This window comes from Haliotis rufescens, unplaced genomic scaffold, assembly GCF_023055435.1.
Source record: "Haliotis rufescens isolate VD_foot unplaced genomic scaffold, xgHalRufe1.0.p SCAF_1, whole genome shotgun sequence".
NCBI classification, from domain to species: Eukaryota; Metazoa; Mollusca; class Gastropoda; order Lepetellida; family Haliotidae; genus Haliotis; species Haliotis rufescens.
In genome coordinates this window covers 24,842,527-24,865,383 of record NW_025963779.1, presented here as the reverse complement: position 1 = coordinate 24,865,383, position 22,857 = coordinate 24,842,527, and the positions used below count along the sequence as shown (strand labels likewise).

General features: G+C 39.3%; 1 protein-coding gene across 1 annotated transcript; it reads right to left on the bottom strand.

Annotated features, from left to right (window-relative positions):
• Positions 1–1,230: 1,230 nt before the first annotated feature.
• LOC124131724 (A disintegrin and metalloproteinase with thrombospondin motifs 20-like) lies at positions 1,231–19,142 on the bottom strand. Its single transcript, XM_046495192.2, has 15 exons — positions 18,974–19,142; positions 18,263–18,474; positions 17,709–17,786; positions 16,816–17,053; positions 16,394–16,463; positions 15,824–15,902; positions 15,186–15,269; positions 13,469–13,605; positions 13,059–13,093; positions 12,631–12,736; positions 12,217–12,375; positions 6,734–6,863; positions 6,224–6,349; positions 3,943–3,994; positions 1,231–2,537 (listed from the first exon to the last, which is right to left on the bottom strand). Exons 1-15 carry the CDS (start codon positions 19,059–19,061, stop codon positions 2,359–2,361), a joined length of 1,773 nt encoding a protein of 590 aa, XP_046351148.2. The 5' UTR covers positions 19,062–19,142; the 3' UTR covers positions 1,231–2,358.
• Positions 19,143–22,857: the final 3,715 nt, after the last annotated feature.

The window sequence follows — 22,857 nt, the reverse complement described above, 5'->3', positions numbered from 1 at the left end:
GTTTTTCTACTAATTCCCCAACTTCTAGAATGGCAATCTAACAGTTATTGTAGAGATGTGTGATTACATGACAGAGTTTGGAATAAATTAAAGTCAATTGCCATACATATGCCTCTTGACTGGAAACACTCGGCCTTTCATTGCCATAGTTGTCAATGCGTGTAGCTGTGTAACTTGTGTGTCATTTACGAAGAAATGTATTTTGCCATTTCTACATATACTCACGGGAGGAAGTAACTGCGACTAATATAAAGTGGTGTAAATGTGATGTTATTGAAAATAACAACCACCTAAAGAGGTGTGGTGTAAGAACCAATCTAACAATGTCAATATCGTATCTGCGTTGATACAGGCTCGACAGCGGCGGCGCATTGGAGACACCAGTTGATTGAAAACAACCTGTGGGATGCTGTTCCAAATGTCAACCAAAGCATTTCCCAAACTGAACTAGCGTTACCGCCTGGTTCTGTTCCTGTCGTAGACGTCGGTCAATTTCATCCAAGACATGTTCTTTGTGGGAAGGGTCTGGAGAAATAGAAGGCAATGGCAGTACAGTTCTGTTATGTCCCCCCCCCAAAAAAAAAATAAAAAATTAAATAAATAAATAAGTAAATAATCAATTACAACACGTGCAATATGTGGGTGGGCATTATCCTGCTGCAACTTGATTTTAAACCCAGCATTTGCACAAACGGAAGAACATGATCTGGAATGAAGTTGTCCCGGTAGCGTACGCCATTCAAATTGTTATTAACAACGAAGAGTTAAGTTGTGTTGTTGTGATGCCTCCCCATGCCATTACACTTCCACCCCAAAATTGACGACGTTGAGTTACGAAACGTCGCTAAAAGGTTCTCCTGGACGCATGTTGACCCTGAGAGCTGTCCAGATGAAACCTGGACAATTCTGTGAACATCACACTGTCCCAGTCTTGTCTTCAGAACCTCCAATGATGTCTGCATCAAGCTAGGCGTGTCTGACGGTGACGTGGAAGTCTCCAAGGTGGTGTTGAGTTTCGATGAACATTCAAATGTCTGGCAACTTCGTTTCGGCTAATCCTGTTTGCAGTGTACCCACAACGCGTAGACGTGAATTTTTGTCAAGCCGCGGCATTGCGTAAACGTTATTTACGGTTAAACGAAAGTGTTTGTTCTTTTCATGAGCACCTGATGGCTAAACAATCATTGTGTGTTGTTCACATGGAAAAAAACACGTATGTTAGTATCTGGCTCCCATCAAACACGCAAACTTCCTAATTGTGCGCCGTGCATTAACATGCATGTGCAAATTGTCTATCACGAACTTAAAGTCGGGATGTCTTGAAGAATATTACAAAATGCATTATGTAATTTCAGAATGAATTTATTTCCATTGAACTTCATATGAAACACAGTTTCCTTTTTCCGTTAGTACATATTGAATTTGTATATACAATAATGATTCTGAAGTATATGTCTTTATTCATAATCATTGAGCTTGGACAAAATCACTTCTTGTACTTGTGTCTAACTATCCAAAACACTGACCTTCAAACATACGAAAAGACGATTGAACCCATAATATTATATTAAATAATATGTTGATATATAAATGTGTCACACATCAAGAGATTTTGGAATTATATCAATACTCTCAACTGATCTGTCAAAATAACAGAAATAAATAAATCAGTTAAGTTGTTCTTTAAAATTACAACCGACCTCACTTTCCAAAGTGACGTTAAGTTACCCTCGTTTGGTTTCTTGGTTAGAATTTGTCCCCAGCAACCCATGCTGGTTGTAAGGTATGACTTAATCGATCGACTATTTAGGTTTGGTGACTTCATGATTGTGTGTCATCGTACCACAACGGTGTGAATTGTTGCTCACAATATCAATCGCTGGATTGTCGGATCCATATTTGTCTATTCACATACCACCACCAAACAGCTGTTTTATTGCCGAGCGTGGCGACAAGTAAGAAACAAACAAGTCCCACTCAGTCATGAATTCGAAGGTAACACTGGCATCATTCTGTACCGATAAAAGACTCATCACAACAGGGATAACATATGATATATCCTTTAACACAGTGCTTGTGTACGTCACAGAAACATTTGCATCTGACATTTACAAATTATATGAAGTATGAGGAGCCTGTATTACACGACACAGAAGAATAGTTGCACAAATATGAGGAAGTTAAATTCATGACTTTATCTACACCACTGAGAGCAATACCAATATAATAACACCTAATAATATTGCAAATACAGTTAAATGTGTCACACATCATGGCAGAATTTCAAAACTTCCTTGATTACTATCTAAATACAGTCTACAGATTGACTGAAGTATGTCATCCGATTAATTGGTTTGCCTAACCAAATAATTGGACCCCTGGCAAGGTTTGGAAGACGACGAATCTCACTGTGGTCGTTTTCTGAGGAATCTGTGCAGCGCACGTGGCACAACACAACAGCAGCTGGAATGCTGCGTAGGTCGCGCATTTAGACGCTTGACAACCATACCCCGGACGATCCCCTTGAGGACACTTGGCTGTGGAAACAAACGTGTAGGCAAAATACAGCAGAGGAAAACATGCACATAGTTATAATGGCTTGTTTGTTTTTTAACGCCGCATTTTGCAATATTCTAGCTAGATACAAGCGGTCTTAAACTAATCGTGCCTGGGCAGACAATCCAGTGTTTGACATCATGAGCATAGACCCACGAGACCGCCTGACCACCCGATCCCGCTAGACTTGGGTCTCGTTTACATGTAATAATAAGTCAAGGTGCCAAAAGATAATATCTTAATCTCACCAGCATCCTGATGTAGTGACACCCATGGTAGTGACCTCTTATGATTTAGGCATGGTGAAAATTGATCATCAATATATGTTACATTCTCATTTCCATTGTCAATAAATGGCGTCCTTTCAACATTTCAAATTGAAAGAGCTGCGTTTCCACATAACTGCGTGTAGTTCCAAACTAAGTACCTGTCTTTGCAGTCTAGGTGAAACCATAGAGGAAGAAATGACCGTTATCGACCTTAAAGACGACAAAAGGTGATATTACAATGTCAGACGTATGGGAGTAGAGACGACAGATCAATTCGGAACGTTTCTGTAGGGCTTATTTCATATTCGTCGCTACTATCATCTTTCCTTCACCAACAGGAAGACTCACACCCCGTTCGATGGCCAAATTGTATCGAAACGGCGCAAGCCGATCAGAATACGCGTAAGGATAGGGATACTCCCACCAACATAAGAATATTTAGAGTATTTTGGCAATATGGATCTGTTTAATAAATGTGGAAAAAGCTCATTGTCAGTTCGACCCTACTATATATTATAAACGTGGAAGCGGCTACTTGACTGCGATATCATTTCAATAGAGCCTTTACTAGACTTGGATTCCCCAAACGAGATTCAGTTTAATAAGAATGTATAAGTTAAAAAAACGCATGAAAGTAATTAACTAATCACCGATATCCAAACAAATTTTTCACGTACATATTAAACTCCTGTTATGATATTGTGTTGCGGACATTTTAGTCCATTTGCTATTGTTACAAATTTGTTCGTACGATAACAAGATAGCTAAGCTTCAGTGAAGGCAATAAAGACATAAACAATTTTCATTCTTTAGATAAATAAACTATATGTTGTACTGATTTTGGAAAGTGAACATAATATAGCTATTGATGAAATAGATGGCCGCATTTTCTCAGATTTCCGCAGATCATATAAAAATCACGCAGGTGTATGTCAGATTAGCTGCGTTTAGACATGTGGCACATATGATAGCTTTTATTTTAAAGTTTATTTATAGGTGTAATTTCCAGTGCATACATGATGCAATCCAGTACACAAGGAAAGTGACTTCTTCATATCATGGATGTTTATCACAGTGCACTAAATGTATCTTGTCTCAGACATAATCGAGTTATTACCTGATTTTGCTGGAGCTGCAGCATTGGAGACACACACCCCACGTTCACACCACTGCAAGAGAACGTTTTAAGTTTAAACAGTCGACGTGTCACGTCAACCATAACGTTAGGTTGCATCAGCAAAATGCAGAGCAGAGCGGATGACAAAGTAGACACAACTTCTTTAATACTGTAAAGTTCAAGAAGGACCAACCTGCCAAACTCCTTCGCCAACATAAAACCCTCCTCAAACAACTGAAAGACAACTTTGAAATTAGTTAAGTACTTCACCACCAACTCTCCATCAATGACCACCATCCACCCTATGCCAGAGCTACCATCAAAATCCACAGGAACCCCCCTAAAGCCCGTCTCCTTGTTTGTTCGCGAGACACTAGTACTAACAGATACAAGGCCTACCGATGTGATCCCAACTCTCTCCTATCCTAACTGGGGGCACGGATGGCCCAGTCGTCTAAGGCGCTGCGATTCGCTGTGCAGAGTTGCGTCCCTTGCGAAACCTATGATTGTGGGTTCATATCCCGGTTAACTCCGATTATGTTTCTTGGTTTGCCAGCACCATACCCGTGCTCGTCGGTTTCACCGAAGTGGTAAACGTCTGAGACCTGCATCACTTCGGGCTTTCCTCCCACATTCAGATGACACTTATATAACTTGAATACTGTTAAAAGCGGCGTTACACCCAACTCACTCACTTCTATCCTAACTTAAATCTACATGACCTACTTCGAACAGCAAGCCCTCACCACATCACCCATCCAACCTCTTTGCTGGTACAGAAAAGTTGACGACACCTTTGTCATCCTAAAACAAGACCGAGACCAAACTTGTTACTACAACATCGAAACCAACAACATCCCCGTGTAAGGTTCACCATCAAAATAGAAAAGAACAACCATCTACCCTTCCTGGATGTCCTTGTCTCCAGGACCCCTACAAACAAAATTCAAACCAGTATCTACCGGAAGCACACCCACACGGACCAGTACATCCACTTCAACTCCAACCATTCCCTTAGAACTAAGACTGGCATCATCTCTACCCTCACGAAACGAGCCATCAACCTTTCTTCTACTGACCCCAAACCTGAGATCGAACACCTCCTTCAAGTCTTCATCCACCTTAACAATTATCCATCCAATCTCGTCGACAAAGTCATCTCCTCTGTACTCCATCCCACACCCTGGTCTGCGAAACCTGAACGCGAATCAGCGCCTTTCCGCATCGCCCTCCCATTCATAGGAAGAGCCCCCCACACCACCAGCCGCCTCCCCAGAGAGCAAACACCTTCCCTCAATACCCTACTAAGAGCAAACGGCAGAAACTCAACCCAACCTCAACAGCCTAAAAGTGTAGTTTATAAAATTGACTGCAACTGAGGACAGTCCTATGCAGGTGAAACATCCCGCCCCAACAACACCAGAATCAAAGAGCACAAATCCTCGACCATTAAATAAGACAGTCAATCAGCCAGCTCGGACCATATCAGCATTTGTCCCAATCACAACATTAACTTGGAAAACGTCGAATCCTCTCCAACAACCTCCGCTCCTTCACTAAAAGAAAACTAACAGAAGCAGTCCACAAGCCATCAATCAACAGAGATCAAGGCCATTTCATCCAATCCGCCTACTATGAACTCATTAAGCAATAATTACCACACCATATGAAAAATTATCCAGTTTAATTGGCTTTATGTCTTATTGGCTTCCACATACATGTATGTGTACTCTATCCAATATGTTGTGACGGTATTATCCTTCTGTTGCCATTACCTATTCATGTTATCCCATTGCCTCCTATATATATTTTGTACAATGTTCCTAATTCACTCCTGCTTCACAACACTATACCGAAACGTCGCCTTTACAGTTATCCATAAATTGTGTCTGCTTTGTCAACTGCAGAATGATCGTAAACTTAGAGAAACAGTGATTTGACTGAAGACATGTGTCATTTGTTTGTCCACTGGAACACATTTATGTTGATTACACTTGATTTGAATTTTATTTAGTTCGAACATATTTCGTAAGATATATATACCGCAAACGTATGTAGTGCAATCCTCCTTTCTAAATTTTAATATTCTCTTAACAACATCAATATGAATGCCAATGTAAACACCATCAAACCCTTGGCGATTGCAAGAATCGTATAATTATAATAGTTCCAGATTTATAAGCTTTTAGTTAACTTCCATTGCATGACAGGACACAAGATCTCAAATTCAATCCCTTGATATCGAGCTGAATAGTTGATTAAATACGATAACAGTGTTCACCTTCTTATCGCCACATGATGTATGTTCTGAGGGAAACCTCCCGTAGCACAGGTTTCCTGCTCCAAAACAGTACTGAACCCGACACATCAACTCAAAATTGTTTCCATTTTCGTAAGGTGAGACAGCCTGGAATTGTAGAGAACAAACCAACTTTCAAGGAATGGTTATGTAAACCAAAACGTGAAAAACAGGAGCGTTTATGTACACAAATGCATTCTATCAGTATCAAGAAATGACATCCGAAGTTTATTATTTAGGAAGTATCTAAAATAGTCTAAAAACATCAATAATCCATATACTATATCTGTTATCCATGGTGTTTTATTCCATCCATTCGTTACAACTAAAAGAAATACCAAAATATTCAAGGTGTAAAAGTTAAGGTGATAAATCGTTTATCCTTTTTGGGAAATAGTTCATGACGTTTTATTTTCACACCATTTGAAAAAGTCGAATTGTGATAATAAAGTGATCAATGTTTGCTGTGACACCTGTTTGCTGTTTCCCTACCCTGCAAAACCACGACTGAGGTCCCCGTTCTGCTACGCACTGCTGATCGCTATTAATCGTTTGACCTGCACGTCGTCCGTCCGTTGAAAGAATAGAACCGGATATTGAGGTGTTGAGAGCACAAGCGCTTCTGGAGGGAAAACAGAATGATACACATTTACTGTGTTATGGGCACGCTGAAATTACATTTGTTAAAACAATGTCACAACAAGTGAATATGAAACTTTAGCTTCAAGGTATATCGATGGTCTGATGTTGTTCAATATAGACCAAATAGCCAATTATCGACCCACCTAAACTAGATATACAGTAGACCAGTGAAACCTGTTTCCTATTTAGATTTATGCTTAACGATTCAAAGTGACAACTAAATCTCTCTTCCCATGACTGTATGCCAAATGGGATGACTTCAACTTTCCAAAAGTCAAAGAGGTATGCTCTTTCCCCGAAGATGTCGAAGAACGCCATCATAGAACGCTTCTTCCATAAAGGTGTTTGATTGAGGTTACAACACGCAAAGCCTCAATAAAGCTTTCACCTTTTTATGCTTGACAAGTGTACATTTCCAAATTACACCCGTCAGTGACCAAAATTTTGTCTGATGCAATGTCCTATTTTGACAATGTGTTCCCATGTGTTTTTCCAGTTGAACAATTGACTTTTCGTTGTATGTGTTTGTGACGGGTGCCACTGATGGGATAGGATACGATCCCCTTTTGGCACCCTTTTCACCATGTGATTCATAACACTCATGATCATGATATTGTCGGAATCGTACAATGGACTCTGCTTTAATCACATATTACTTGTGAATATGGAAAGGGCTTTCTCGCATTAATCTGCTATCATACCAGAACAAAAAGTAATTAATAGATAAATAACATTTACGCCATTATAAATACATATGAATGCTTAGCGATAGATCATGTGATCTGGGCATGGCGATTGTTTCACTGCCCCCTAAACAAATCTGAATTTGTGGGAAAAGAAGAAAAGTCTTCCAAACAAACGAAGGTGCATATGTTGTCCAAGTATATGGTGATCGCAAATAGCAGGTATGGGGATAGATATCAGTATCTGGAGAGCCAGAATAGGACGTCAGAATACCCCGGTATAAAGCTTCCAGGGGGTACGCGGCTGGGATTGTTGCTTCTGTCCATTACCCTTTTACTTGTCGAAGGAGATGTCGAGTCGAACCCCGGCCCCCCGAAACAACCTGAAGGTGTACAGACTAGACTATCTTCTCGCAACGTCTCTGGTCAAAGTAATTACCCCATCTAATTCTGACAGTGCATCCATTACCCTTAATGATTTTAGCTATTACACTGACCACAATACAGTCACAAATTGCTAAACTCAATCAGGAAATAGCCGATGTCATACAGGTCTATCATAAAAGGTTAAGCCATTTGGAAAAAGAAAATGACTTTCTCAAGAAGAAGGTGTTTGATTTGGAGACCAAGACAGATAATATAGAGGCTCAAACACGTCGAAATAGTTTGATTTTTGACGGAATACTCGTCAAGAAAGATAAGATTTGGGTGGAGAGTGAGAAGGCAGTTAGCGATTTTATGGCCTCAACACTCCATCTTGACTTTCCTGATTCTATCAACATTGAAAGGGTACACAGATTACACCCAAAGTCAACAAACAGGCCCATAATAGTGATATTTTCTTTTTACAGGGATAATTCTGAGGTTTTCGGTGTTGCAAAAAAAGAGTTAAAACTAAAGAATTTCTTTAGAGTACCTGTTGATTTTACACGGAGAGTTCGAAATGTACGATCTGAATTGTTTTCCTTTATGAAGCAGGCCAGAGACGATGGTAAAACTGCCTATCTGAGTTATGATAAGCTTGTGGTCGAGGTATCTGTGTTTGTGTTGGATAAGAAACAGGAGGGTCTCTTTAAAGATGGACAAAGACGTCACTGGGTGTGACGCAGACAATTTATCGCAGAACTAGCTTCAGCAGCGAGCTCGAGTGATACCCAGGCTGAGGGAGATTAGGGGTGTGGCCATGGTTGCAGTCATAATCAGAGTAATACTGGTAAACATCACCATGATAAGAAAAACGCTTGCCTTACATTCCTAGGTCACAGTTTTGTTGGTACATTGTCCTTCTGACAAGTGTACCAAAATTACTACAAATTTTATCGATACATCAGGTACTGTTAATAATGTGACAGTTGCAGCATCAACAGATAGAGTGCTTGACAGTACTGCTAAGTCTCATAACAGAGACTATCAAACTGAACCCAGTGCTTCAGCCAGGAATGGTCAAGCCGACGATGTGGACATCACAACTGGAATCTGTACTTAGACACGGCTTGAGATCAAAAGCTGAATGTTTGTAAAACTGTTGGTATTATTTGTCTCTTGGAAAATATGACTGATGATGCGATATGTATACTAAACAACAAAAGTTCCTGTGACACCAATATTTTAGTGTATTTTTCAAACAAGTAAAGTTTGGTTTTCAATATTGTAGTACATGTATGGAATCAAGTCACAAAAACGCAACTGCTACAGAAAAGCATGCATTCCATGCAAAAGTTGACGTTTATGCAAGCCCCATGCATTTCACTACCAAAGAATGGGTATAAAATCATGTGCATTAACGGGATTTCATGTGCATCGTTTAACATCGTGCTGACAACAATCGTGCTGAAAAACAATAAAATTACGTATTATTCAACATGCCACGCCTGTCCGAAAATGAGCGTCTGCGAGCCATTGGTATGCTTGAAGTTGAATCAAGTCAACGTGATGTTGCAAGACAATTTAACGTCCACAGAAACACCATTTGGTGTTTATGGTAACGTTGGCAACAGACGAATGCAGTCAGAGACCATCCTCAGAGTGGCAGGCTACGCGTAACCAATAGTCGACACGACAACTGGATTCGAACAACACACATGCGAAATCGATTCCAGCCAGTAACAGTGACTGCAAGAAGCATCCCTGGCCTTCGACGAATATCTTCACAAACCGTACGTCATCGCCTCAGATGTGCAGGGATTGGCAGGAAACCACCGTCAAGCACGTCTACAGTGGTGCAGACAGCGTCTACGCTGGACAGGCCATGCAGTTCTATTCACTGACGAGTTGCGTTTTCACCTCAGCCACAGCGATGGACGGATTCGAGTGTACCGACGTCGAGGTGAACGTTACGTCAATCATTGTGTCATGGAAGAAGATCGCTTCGGGGGCGGCAGCGTTATGGTATCGGGTGGGATTACAGCAAGACAGAGAACCCGTTTGATGGTGGTAGAGGGAAATCTCAATGGACAGCGCTACCGCGACGAGAACATCGGCCCTGTTCTTTAACTGTTTTTGTGTCGTCATGGCCCAGGCATTACCTTTTCAACATGACAACGCCGGCCTCATATTGCTCGACATGTTCAGGATTCTCTTCAACAAAACAACGTGAATGTCATCCCCTGGCCGGCTCACTCCCCTGATATCTCACCAATCGAGCGCATGTGGAAAGAGATGGTTCGGCGCCTTCGACGTCAACCACGTGTTCCACAGACACTCCAGGAACTTCGAATCATGCTCCAGCAGATATGGACAGATATCCTACAGGACTTTGTGCGACGCCTGGTCCATTCCATGAGACGAGGATATGTTGCTTGCATCGCAACCAGAGGTGGACACACACACTATTGATTTGTAAATTGACATTTTCATGGGTTTTTTTATGAAATAACGCATTTTCTGTAAATTAAAAACCATTTGAACACTTACAGGAGTCTTTTATCTGTTGCATACCGAAATTGTTTCAGATTTGGTAAAAAACATAACTTTGCATTAAATATTATTCAATGTCACAGGAACTTTTGTTGTTCAGTATATGATAAACAACAAGTTAAGTCCTGAGCAAGTTGTTTCCTACCACCTCCTTCTCGGTAATACGATATACGGAGAAATGTTTAGTGAGTTTGCAGTCATTTTGAAGGATAGCACTTACTAAGCTCACTGACATTGTGATATGTTGTGCTACAAGTGCTGGTGCTGTTTGTTTCTTGGTCCAGAAAATGTCGTGTATCTCAGCCAGCCTGGTTTGACAGTGAGTGTAAGAATATGAAATCTAGAAAGTATTTATGTCTCAACAACTTCAGAAATCATAAGTGTGATTTGAACTTGCACAAATATGTAACTGCAAAATCAGAATTTAGAAAGATTTTTGAACGTTAGAAAAATCGTATGACAAAAAATTGAGTGAAGAAATTAAGTTAGCAGCGCATTATCGATATTGTAAAACGTTTTGGAAAATACTTAAGAAGTCGTTACGCAAAAAATCAGCAGACAGTTCTATAACTCCTAATGTATGGCTTTCCTATTTTCATAATTTATTGTATCCGATGTGTATGATGGGCAAAACAGAATTTGATCTATCAATATCTGATATTTAAATACTCATTTCTGTGATGAATGTACTGAACTTCCTTTCACGGAAGAAATGTTATCTGGTGAGATCACAGAACAAGAATTGAGGGAAGCATTAAAAAGCCTTAAAATGGTAAAGCGTCAGGCGTTGATGGAGTCCCAGGAGAATTTCACAAAATATCAGGAGATTTCCTAATTCCATATTTGTTGCTTTTATTCAATAAAATCCTTGATACAGGTATTTTCCCCAGATGAATGGAATATTTGAATGATAACGTCTATATACAAATCAGGAAATGTCAGTCAACTAAACAATTACAGAGGTATATCTGTTTTGAATGTCATGTGAAAACTATTTCCATTTATTGTTGAAAAACGACATAGAATTGGGCTTGAAGTAAATGATATGATATCTGAAGCTCAAGCAGGGTTTTGCTCTGAGTATTCTACAGTTGGCAATATCTTTGTTCTAACGTCATTTTGCTCCAAATATTTATCTAAACCTAGAGGTCGTTCTTATTGTTGATTTTCCGGAAAGCTTTTGATTACGTTGATAGAAAAAAAACCTCCTGTACCTATTGATCACAAAAGGATGTCGTGGAAAACTGTCAACATTTCCTAAAACTATGCATTCCTCAGTCAAAGCATGTTAAAAACTGAATAGGGGATAACTCCTTGTTTTACTACTTCCAGTGATGTTCGTCAAGGTTGCGTCTTATCTTAAGCCCAGTCTTATTCATTCTTTTACATAAACGAACTTGTTTCTGAAATTTACAAAGAATGTCATCACGTGATATAGCACTGTATATGAATAGATGTATCAGACACAAAAGCTTATATGCAGCATGCTAAACACCCTTCCGGGTCCATGTGTGATCTTGTAAAAACACTTTGAAGTATCAAGGTCACTGGCCACACCTCATCTCCTCAATCCTCTCCTTTACACACATCATTGCCCATTAGAATTATCCATCCTCATAAACCCCCTCTCTCAACCCCCAATCCCCCACACCAAACCCCTTCTCTATGTCATATTAAGCAAGGTTAAAACGTTCTGCCTTCAAATTCGTCAATAACCGATGAGAGTTTACTTACTGAGGAGTAGATAGAGTAGTCTTTAAAGTCTCCACAGAACATGACGAGAAGGTCCAGGGATTAGATGGAGCTTGTGGAGAGGCGATACTTAATGAAGCAGCCATTACAAAGCGGTCGGTATCGTTGCATCCAATGTCGGAGTCATGTTGTAAACCCAAGCTAAAACAGGAAGAACCAATCAGGTCAACTTATATTCCATTGCTAGGAATTGTAATGCTGACACAAATATATATAAGACTTAGTGTTGGGCGTCAGATTATATTGTACCATTGAATACAGTTGAATTCATTGAATACAGGCCCACGGTATCTATTCATCCCCGAAAGAATAATAAAGGTCATATTACTCGCCCTCCCTGCTAAGAAAACTTCCCAAACAGTAGAGGAACATTCCTATAAGAGTAAAAACACTTACATGTGTCCAAGTTCATGAGCTGCAACACTCCCGACAGTACCACCAGGTATGTTTTGGGTAATGCTTACAGAGATGTCTGTGCACAGAGCATCAACAGCGGCCACACCTAGAACAGACACAACAAACATAAAACACTGTCTGGCACTGTGGTGTACATTTAACACCGAGAATAGAATACACCTGACGCGACACGTTGGGTATCCCCACTTGGTTTGCGATATTGATAACTCCTAACATGTATTACCCATAAGTAATAAATTATAATTTCATCACAGGAGATACCTAGAACACAGTATTTAGTTCATATCTTCATCAGTTACAGTTCATGGTAACAATTCACATCGGAATACAATACTGGAAAAGATAAAATAAAATAAAATAAAATATGCACAATACCAAAGCCAAGCTCCTGAATCCAATTGACTCACCTATTACGGGAGATCCCCTTAATGTCAAGTCATACCTGCAAATAAGAAATGTTATATCAATGACGAGGAACATTTGATCATACACAATCACGTCATTTCCTTCTGCAATATTAAATTTTAGTTGTGGAAAACTAAATCCAAGATCGCGCGTAGGAATCCCAGATTAGCCGGCAGTTTATTATCCTAGGTCTCTCAACACTAAACACAAGGTTCTGATGATCGCCTATCACGTGACCTAAATATTGAAGGGAAACATAATATTAAGGAAGTACGCCCAAAGACCGATCTGGGCTGATACCCTCAGATGGATACATGTTCATCAATGGCGTACCATTGCTTAAAGCTGCATGGACTAATGGTCACCACGTCTTTTACATGTATTACACACATATACAACGCATGTAGCTTACCTTGTGAAGATCATATAGGCGTCGGCTGACATAGGGGCGTTAGCAGAGAGGAATTGTACATGATCAAGGAGAGCCGGTACAGCGGGTACAACGGTTCCGTTCTTTGTGGTCTCGGTCCAAGGAGATCCAGCGGCGGACTTGAGAAACAAAAAAAATAAATTGTTAGTTACCCTTCTGCGTTGTAGAAGTGCTATCACAATATAAACTTACCCAGACAGTAGTAGTAGTAGTAGTAGTAGTAGTAGTAGTAGTAGTAGTAGTAGTAGTAACACTGTTTCTGTCATTGTCTCAGCTTTAGATAAACACGCTGTTATTCAGGGCATACACAAAGTGTGGATAACACTTACACCTGTATGACAAATAAAGTAAATGAATTAGCCGTAATTGTAGAGCATGTATGTGCTTCAAACATAACGTATACTAGTATATGATATATACCGAAACTACCGATGCCACGTTATCTGTAGAACGTTTTTACATACATTGAACATGTTTGACACACATAAAATGTTTCGAACAGATATGTAGATACACTCTACATGTAGAATGTGTTTATGACACATACAGTATAAGTAGAACATTTTCATGACACATACAGCATATGTACAACCTGTACATAATAAATACAGAAGTTTATTTCTTAACATTGCTTTTCATATATGCCACAGTGAAAAAAGAAGCTTATCTTACCTGGTGGCAATATTATTGGTCCTGTAAAGCGGACAGTAATTGCAGAACACGTACACGATAAACACAATAACTTCGGAACACGTACACGATAAACACAATAACTTCGGAACACGTACACGATAAACACAATAACTTCGGAACACGTGCACGATAAACACAATAACTTCGGAACACGTGCATGATAAACACAATAACTTCGGAACACGTACACGATAAACACAATAACTTCGGAACACGTACACGATAAACACAATAACTTCGGAACACGTACACGATAAACACAATAACTTCGGAACACGTGCACGATAAACACAATAACTTCGGAACACGTGCATGATAAACTCAGTAACTGAAGAAACGTATATCATACATATACACGTTTGTGCTAAAGTCAGTAAACATAGAAAAAGTACATGACAAAGTAACTTCGAATGGGTTTATGATCAAACATACATCAACTGTAGAAAATAAAGCGCAAAATCCTTTCCATGTTAAGTAGAACTCTATGCATAAAGCAGGGTCGATTTCCGATTCCGGCTATATCATGAACTTATGTTTATGAATCGCTATCAAATAGTAATGATTTAAGGAAGTATGATCATACATACATGATAATCCAGATAGTGACAGAGATAGTAGGATGCCCTTGCTTACAGAGACAATGTTGATGTACTTTATGCAGACAGCGACCGAGAAAGATCGGTTCCCTTGCTTACTGTGGCAATGGTGTTGTTGTACTTTATCCAGACAGTGATAGCGATAGAATAATTCCCTTGCTTACTGTGGCAATGTTGATGTACTTTATCCAGACAGTGATAGCGACAGAAGGGTTGCCTTGCTTACTGTGGCAATGGTGATGTACTTTATCCAGACAGTGACAGAGACATGTGGTTCCCTTGCTTACTATGGCAATGTTCATGTACTTTATCCAGACAGTGATAGAGACAGGTGGTCCCATTGCTTTTTGTGGCAATGCTGATGTCCTTTATGCAGACAGTTACAGTGAAAGATGGGTTCCCTTGCTTACCGTGGCAATGTTGATGTACTTTATCCAGACAGTGATGGAGATTGAAGGGTCCTGTGCGTTCACTGTATCATATCGAATCTGCATCTGTAATATCAAGCCATGTTTAAGTAATTTAAGTTAGAAACCTAGAGAAAAAGTGTGAATAAAAAGACGCTACAAAACCCTTTCCATATACCTAAGCCAAAAACAGAGCCGATTGTATAATTCCGACTACATCATGAGCATGGGTATATGAATCAGTTTTGAATAGTGATGATAGCAGGTGTTCGCAAAAAGAGTGAGCGTATGTTGTCCAACCTTTGGCACCCGTCACAAACACATACAAAGGCAAGTCACCTGAAAAACACCGTAACAATTGGCACAAGTCAAAATAGGGAATTGAATCGGTCATCATTTTTGTCGCTTATTTGAAATTTGGAAATGTCCTCCACATGTCTAACCTAGATTTTCATAAAACTTGCTATTAAAATGTAGCACTATATTTAATGTCTTTATGTATTCAAAATACTGAACTGGATATTTAATGAGACTTTCAAATGCTGATACATGGACATAATGGAGACAAACAGGACTTTTCATTAAGTACATTGTGACACAATGATGTGTTGTAGCATGATATTGTAACAATACTGTTTTACCATTTCCTGCACGAAGGCATAGTACAATCTCATGTTGGAGATGGTGGCGGTCGTGTTGCCCTCGGCGGAAGCAAGGAAGCTGCAATAATGGACACATGTTACGATATTTGGAAACAAAACTATCATGTCTGCATAACATAGATTATCTTATACTGTATGTATGGAATTTGTACATTAGTCGCACAGTGACAATGTTTACGTTCAATCCCCGGCAACGTCATCCACCAATACGTCAAAAGATTGTACTTGTTATTTCCCTGCCTTGTATATAGGGATTACACAAGGACTGGTCGACCCGGAGTCAGTATACTGTGTCTGAGTGGGATATTCATATTAAACAGCAGCACGCTATATCAGCGGGCTATCACCATAAAACTATGGACAGGTACATGAACCAGCTGTCACACTCACACGCACGCACATGCACAAGCACACGCACATGCACACACAAACACATGCACGTCGCTTTATAAGTATAATGATCTTGAACGCGACGTTAAATCCCAGTGCACCCCACCTCCTGTATGTAGCTAAGTGTTAGACGTCTTTGAACACGAATGTAGGACTTACATAGTATAGTCAGTGAAATCCGGGAAGATAGCCAGCTCCACGGTATATTGAACATGCTCGTTTGAAATGCCTGTAACATAATGTAAACATTCACATGTATTTATTATCTCCTGATAAAGAATACCTAGGTGAATGTGGGATTATATTGATTTCGCCAATCACCAGCATTCCCGCAAGTATGGGGTAGTTGGGACGGTTTAATTGCCTGTACATGAGTGACAATGAATTAACTTGTCGTATAATAAACTTGACCGTTGTCGGAGTTTGACGTAAAACCTTATTCGTTTGACGCAATGTTTTGAATGTTTAATGGAATGCCTAGTACATTGTCTATTTAACGGAATGCCTTGAACGTTCGATGGCATACATTCGAAGGAATGTCTTGTATATTTGACGCAATGCCTAAACGTTCGATGACATACCTTGTACATTTGAAGGACTGTCTTGTACGCTTGACGGAGTGCCTTCTACATTTGCCGGATTGCCTCCAACACTGAAAGGAGTTTCAAGCTGAAGGTCCACTGTGTCATTTGTCAGATCAAAGGACACAATCTGGGCCACCATGTGCTGGTTTCTGCTTTCGGATGCCTGGCGCTTGTAAACGTGATGTTTCTTTGGCCAGATCTTGTACGTCTGGTTGTTGTGATGGATTGTCCCAGCCTCAAGAAGCATAAAGTCAACATGACAATATGTTATACATATATCATTTAACATATCTTTGTCTAAATACAGACTAAACCGCCGAAGTCTCTATCAATCCAATAAATTTATCAACGATTGATGGTTGCTGGATTAACGCGAGATTGAAATAGTATTCTAGTTATATCAAGGCGTGTCATCTTAATGGGTGAGGAAAGAACAAATAGAAGCACTTCCTAGACGTTTACAGCTCTGATTTTAACCAATGAGTACTCGTATGATGCTGACAAACCAAATATTTAATCAGCGATATATAGATATTCGAATACACGTACAGCAGATCCTGACATATATAAGGAACGCAACTCTGTACAGTGACTTGCGAAGCGTTAGACAAATAGGCCACCCGTGCGTCTACATTTCCTCAATCCAAGTCGAAATGTTTAAGATAGGTTGTTGTGTATTCCGTTAAAGGTGTTTGTTTTACTCTGCAGTCACAAATGCCCCAGTACGGTACAGAGTAAAAAAACAAGTCTTGGGCACATGAGGTGGTTGAAAACATGAGTTACAAATTGACCCTCGTGGGTGACACATTTAAACCCAGGTCGCACATTGAAACCGCATGATCTTCAGTAATTCTGGGCCCATTCTTGATCACGTAGCAGCCCTTTCTTACCAGTTGATAAACATCCGCCTCCTTTCGCGTAATGATGGCGGCTGATCCTTGTAGGGAGTTACGATAAACAGCAGTGTTCTGTCAAAACCAACAACATTTTGTCATTATGTTATGAATGCATACTTATTTTATGAAATCATCAGTTTATTTCTGAATATTGATATTTGCAATTTGCTCTGTCCACATACGTGTCTGTATGTGTGTGTGTGTGTGAGTGAGTGAGTGAGTGAGTGAGTGAGTGAGTGAGTGAGTGAGTGAGTGAGTGAGTGAGTGAGTGAGTGAGTGAGTGAGTGAGTGAGCGAGCGAGTGAGTGTATGTGTGTGTGTTTTTACACTTGAGGCACTGCTGATTGTTGATTAGATTATTAAACTGAAAAAGTTGGAAGAATGATGTTGGATGATAAATAGAATCTCAACCACGAGTCTTTTAAACTTTTATCGACTCGTGTAGATATATTCAATATGAAAAGACACTCGGGGGAGATTTTCTATTGATCACGTACGATTTTATATTGTGTTCAGATGACGGTTTGAATCGAAAACAGCACTGCTTACATCATGTAGCGGCAAATCGGTTTGAAGTGTTGATCCACGTTCGTCGGTCAGATAGACAGGGTAACTCTCTATGTCTCGTTCACTCCGTGTCAAATTTAGTGAAACTTCTGTATCAGAGAGTTCAAACCGGAAGTGGAGAATATCAGGCATGTGCGTGGCGGATCTTTCACGACGTATATGGGCAGAATGGATTAACACTGGGTCCACCACATCTGTGAAATAACGTTGAATCTGATATCAATGTATAACAGAACATATCTATTAGATTGTGAACGTTTTATACAATCATGTTTTCGGTTTTTTCTAATTTGCCTGTGATCTCTTCTGTAAAAAAATTCCTTTAAACTCATGTTTTTGTCCACATGACTTATCTATTTATCGTATGGGACATTGTATATGTTTCTGGGTGTTTTCTGTTATACATGTGTATTTCAATACAAGTGGGAAATGGTGCGATTCCGACCTATTACCAATATGCAAACACGTAGATAAAACTTGTAGCATTAATTGATATAATGCAATAATCAATTTAGATGGCACCCATATTATAAAAATGGGCACTGTTCCAGTCATTTACAATTATAGAGACCAAGTCTATAACACATATCAGTTAATGATTTCCCAATCCCATTTACTTTTTTATCTTGAGATTTTCAATCAGATTGTAATATATATGCTAAACATGCTGAGGAGAAATATAAGACCACCTACCAGAAACACCGTAGTGCGATTCGTCCATGAAGGCGAGTGAATCAGCCGACGTTAATATTCCCAACAACATCAGAGTTAACAACATCATCAGCGGAATAAGATGAGGTGAATATGTTGTTTTCGTATCAGCACAAGGAACATACGTATTAATCTGCTGGAAAGGGATATAGTTGAGCGGTGACTGATTCTGATATATTGTGTTGCCCTCTTATAAATGTGAATGCAGACCTGGCAGTCCATGTTGTCATTGTATTTACAGCCAACCAACGTTACACATGCACATGGCTTCCGGCGCCATTACCTTTAATTCTTGCTTTCACGCTTTGCTTGCGGCTGTGACTTGACTCAATGGCCGAGCTGATAATCGTTTTACCAGCTTCCAACACAGTAAAGGCCTTGGGGTGTGAGATAATATCAACTATCACTAAGTCTGAAGATGAAGCACTTGATTTTAAAGAGCATTTCAAACTATCTTTAACTGATACAGCATATTGTATAATCGATATCTACGTAAAACGTTGATAGGTTAAATTAAACTTTCGAGCAAACGAAAGTATACCTGCTGTTACGGCATATATTGTCGCCGGGCACATATATATCGGCACATAATCTCACCAATCGTCACATGTTATCGCCGGCGACGATATATATGCCGGGGGTGCAGTGATTTGAAAGGCCTTAGACATGATAGATATTTAGATGACTCAGGATACTGTTAACGCGGACACCAATTTGAAGATGCTTTACATTAGCTTTCCTTTGCCCTCAGTTTAGAGTTATTATATGCAATTGTTACTTCTAATACGTCTATGAGAATGGATATGACTTTAAAACTTTTTTATATTGAAATACAAATTTTACTGAAGATATTGATCTTCGACCATATATCACTGTACATATGATTATAGAAATATAAACTGTTTAATTTATATAACTTCTAAATACAAATACATTCCTTCTACAACATTCTTCTACAAGATATTTTCTATTCATGTATCCAAAATAAATAAATAAACAATAAAAAATGGAAGTTACATCTCTGAATCCAAAGGCATCTATACATGCCCCGCATGTATATGTTACACCCAATCTGTACATGTGCTACTGCCGATTGCGTGCATGTGGCAGTCTGTATGCCCAGTACATGCAATGGACAGTGATATGTAAGAGTTTTAAAATCTTATTCACAGAAGTCATAAGGACAAAACTCACAAAAGGTCGTTCTGTCGACCTGTAATGGATGTCCTCAGCTGTAGGGAGAACTTGTTTCCGGGATTAATCAGATTGAGGTAACCTAAGCATGTGATTAATCCTGTTTTGTTTATTTAAAGCAGTAACTGTTTATTGTTAAGTTAGTTTATCTCTGCAGCCGTTGTAAAGAGCAGCTACTAGCTGTATAACATGTTTTCTATAAATTAATGTAATGGTGACCATTCTGATCAACATGACCATCATCTTCAGCAACGTTGTCATCTCCATGTTTCTTTTTTTCACTCTGACGAATGCTGACAATGTGTGCAGTAAAACCTTGGCATATATTGTCGCCAATCCGTTGAATGAGTCTTCAATTGCAACATTCCAAGATTGAACTTTCCTTTTTTTGTCAAGCAATTTTCCAGTGGCTCCAACCTTTGGTGTCTATATTTAACAACTTTTGAGGTAAATCGAAAATGACATTTCTACCAAGATTTCAAGAGCGTCATGCGCCTCTTGCTCAGAAGTTGTTTGATCAAGGTTACAGCATTAACAGCCTCAATAAAGCTTTCAAACAGTGTTATGGCAGGCATGTGGAGGACATCTCCAAATTTTACGCATCAGTGACACAAATTATGTCCTATGCAAGTCCCTATGTTGACTTGTACAAAACGTTCCAGTGTGTTTTTAAGGTGAACATTTGACTTGCCTCTGCATGTGTTTGTGACGGGTGCCACCAGTGGGACAGGATACGTTCACCTTTTCGCCAACAAGTGGTATCATTACTAGTTGAAAGTGATTCATAAACACAAGTTCATGATATGGTCGGTATCCTACAATCGATTATTTCTGGGGCTTTATTTATTCGTGAAAAATAATTGATTAATATATGGCTCTGTTTAGGAGTTGTATGGGACCATCTCGCCGACAGCGCGTGGCGTGTCATTCCAATACTCTCAAAATAAATCTGGTTAAAATCTAAATGTATGCTTTTCATGACAATGGTTATAATTAATCTGTCATGGCTCATTGTATTGCAAAACACAGTCATATAATTGTCCTGTATGAGGAGTTTTTAATAAAGTAAAAGTAAAAGACTTTTCTGTTGTTGTGTATGTGAATCCTGTTAATTTACTACAAAACAAGAAACTTAACCAGTGCTTACAGTGGCAACGTTGTTTTTGAAATTCCCAACAACATCAGAGTTAACAACATCATCAGCGGAGTTAGATGAGGTGAATATGTTACTTTTGTACCAGTACACGGAACATATGTGTTATTCAGCTGGAAAGGTCACTGTTATGTTATGTTGGTTTTTTAGAAATGTAAAGGCTGACCATGAACATATATGTCCATGCATGTAGTTCTGATTGTATTTACAGCTAACCAACGTAAGCCATTGCCTTAATTGCTATCACGCTTTGCTGGCGGCTAATTCTGTCTTGACTCGATGGCCGAAATCATTATCGTTGGTAAGAGCTTCCAACACACTAAAAGGCTTGGGGTGAGTGAGATAATATCAACTAGCACTTATTCTGAAGATGAAACCCTTGATTTTAATGAGCATTTGCAGTCATAACAGAGAGTAATGCATTATCTTGTCAAATAATCTTTACCTGTTATTGCATATTGTATAATCTGTGTAATACGTTGATCTATTGATCGACCCCTACCATGTTTGAAATATTGTAATGTATGTGCCCCCAAAAGCAAGTTATCTATTTTACAAAGATGGATGTCTAAGATACCCACCAACTGTTGTGTTGTGTATTATGGGAATTTTGTTGTTTTACGTTTTGAAAGTCAAATAATACTTTTTTAAACATGTAAAAGTATTATTTGAGCCTTGATGAAGCGCCAGAGATAATATTGCTAACACAAGATACTTTCAATTAACAATCAAACGAACGATAAAATCTCTGAGAGGAATAGTTTCCATTGTTATTGTCCAAAGATCTTTTTATCGTCTGTGGTTAAAAAAATCACCATTCTAATGTCATATTCTCTGATTTTTTTTTATTGTTAAGGTCGGTGGATCAGGAAGCCAAACAAATGTAAGACCTCACTTTATCCCTCTGGCTTGTGTTCCTCAACGGATGACATCACATATAAAGGCAATGAAAACCAGCAGAGTGAAATCTAACAGTGGGATGTACACACACCTTAAATAGAAATGGTCACACAAATGACAAACAAGACACCGCCTTCGTGATCTAGTGGTAGAGCTTCCCCCGGATCGGGTTCGATCCCCGGCATACCAAAAGACGTTTTAACACGGTTCTTGTTGATAACCTGCCTCGCGCTCAGCATAAAGGGGTTTATAGAAGGACGAATCGGCTCGGAAAACTGTGTCTGAGTGGGGTATTCGTGTTAAACTCCGGCATTGTATCTCAGTAGGCTAGCACTATAACATCGGCATTATCCCAGACTAGTACTAGCAGCCACACACGCGTGCGATGCCATAATCTTGACCGCAATTCAATTCACTTAAATATCCATTTTGAGGTAATATTTTCAAGTAACCGACATATCTCCCTATTTAAAAAACATACATATTCAGATGAACTAATTAACTTTAATCTTAAATATTGTGTTTTCGTTTCGTGTTTAGCAATAATTCAGATTTGTAATACAAGCTTATTCAATAAAATTTAAAACGTAGCTTGATGTCACTCGGTTTAAGATCGTTT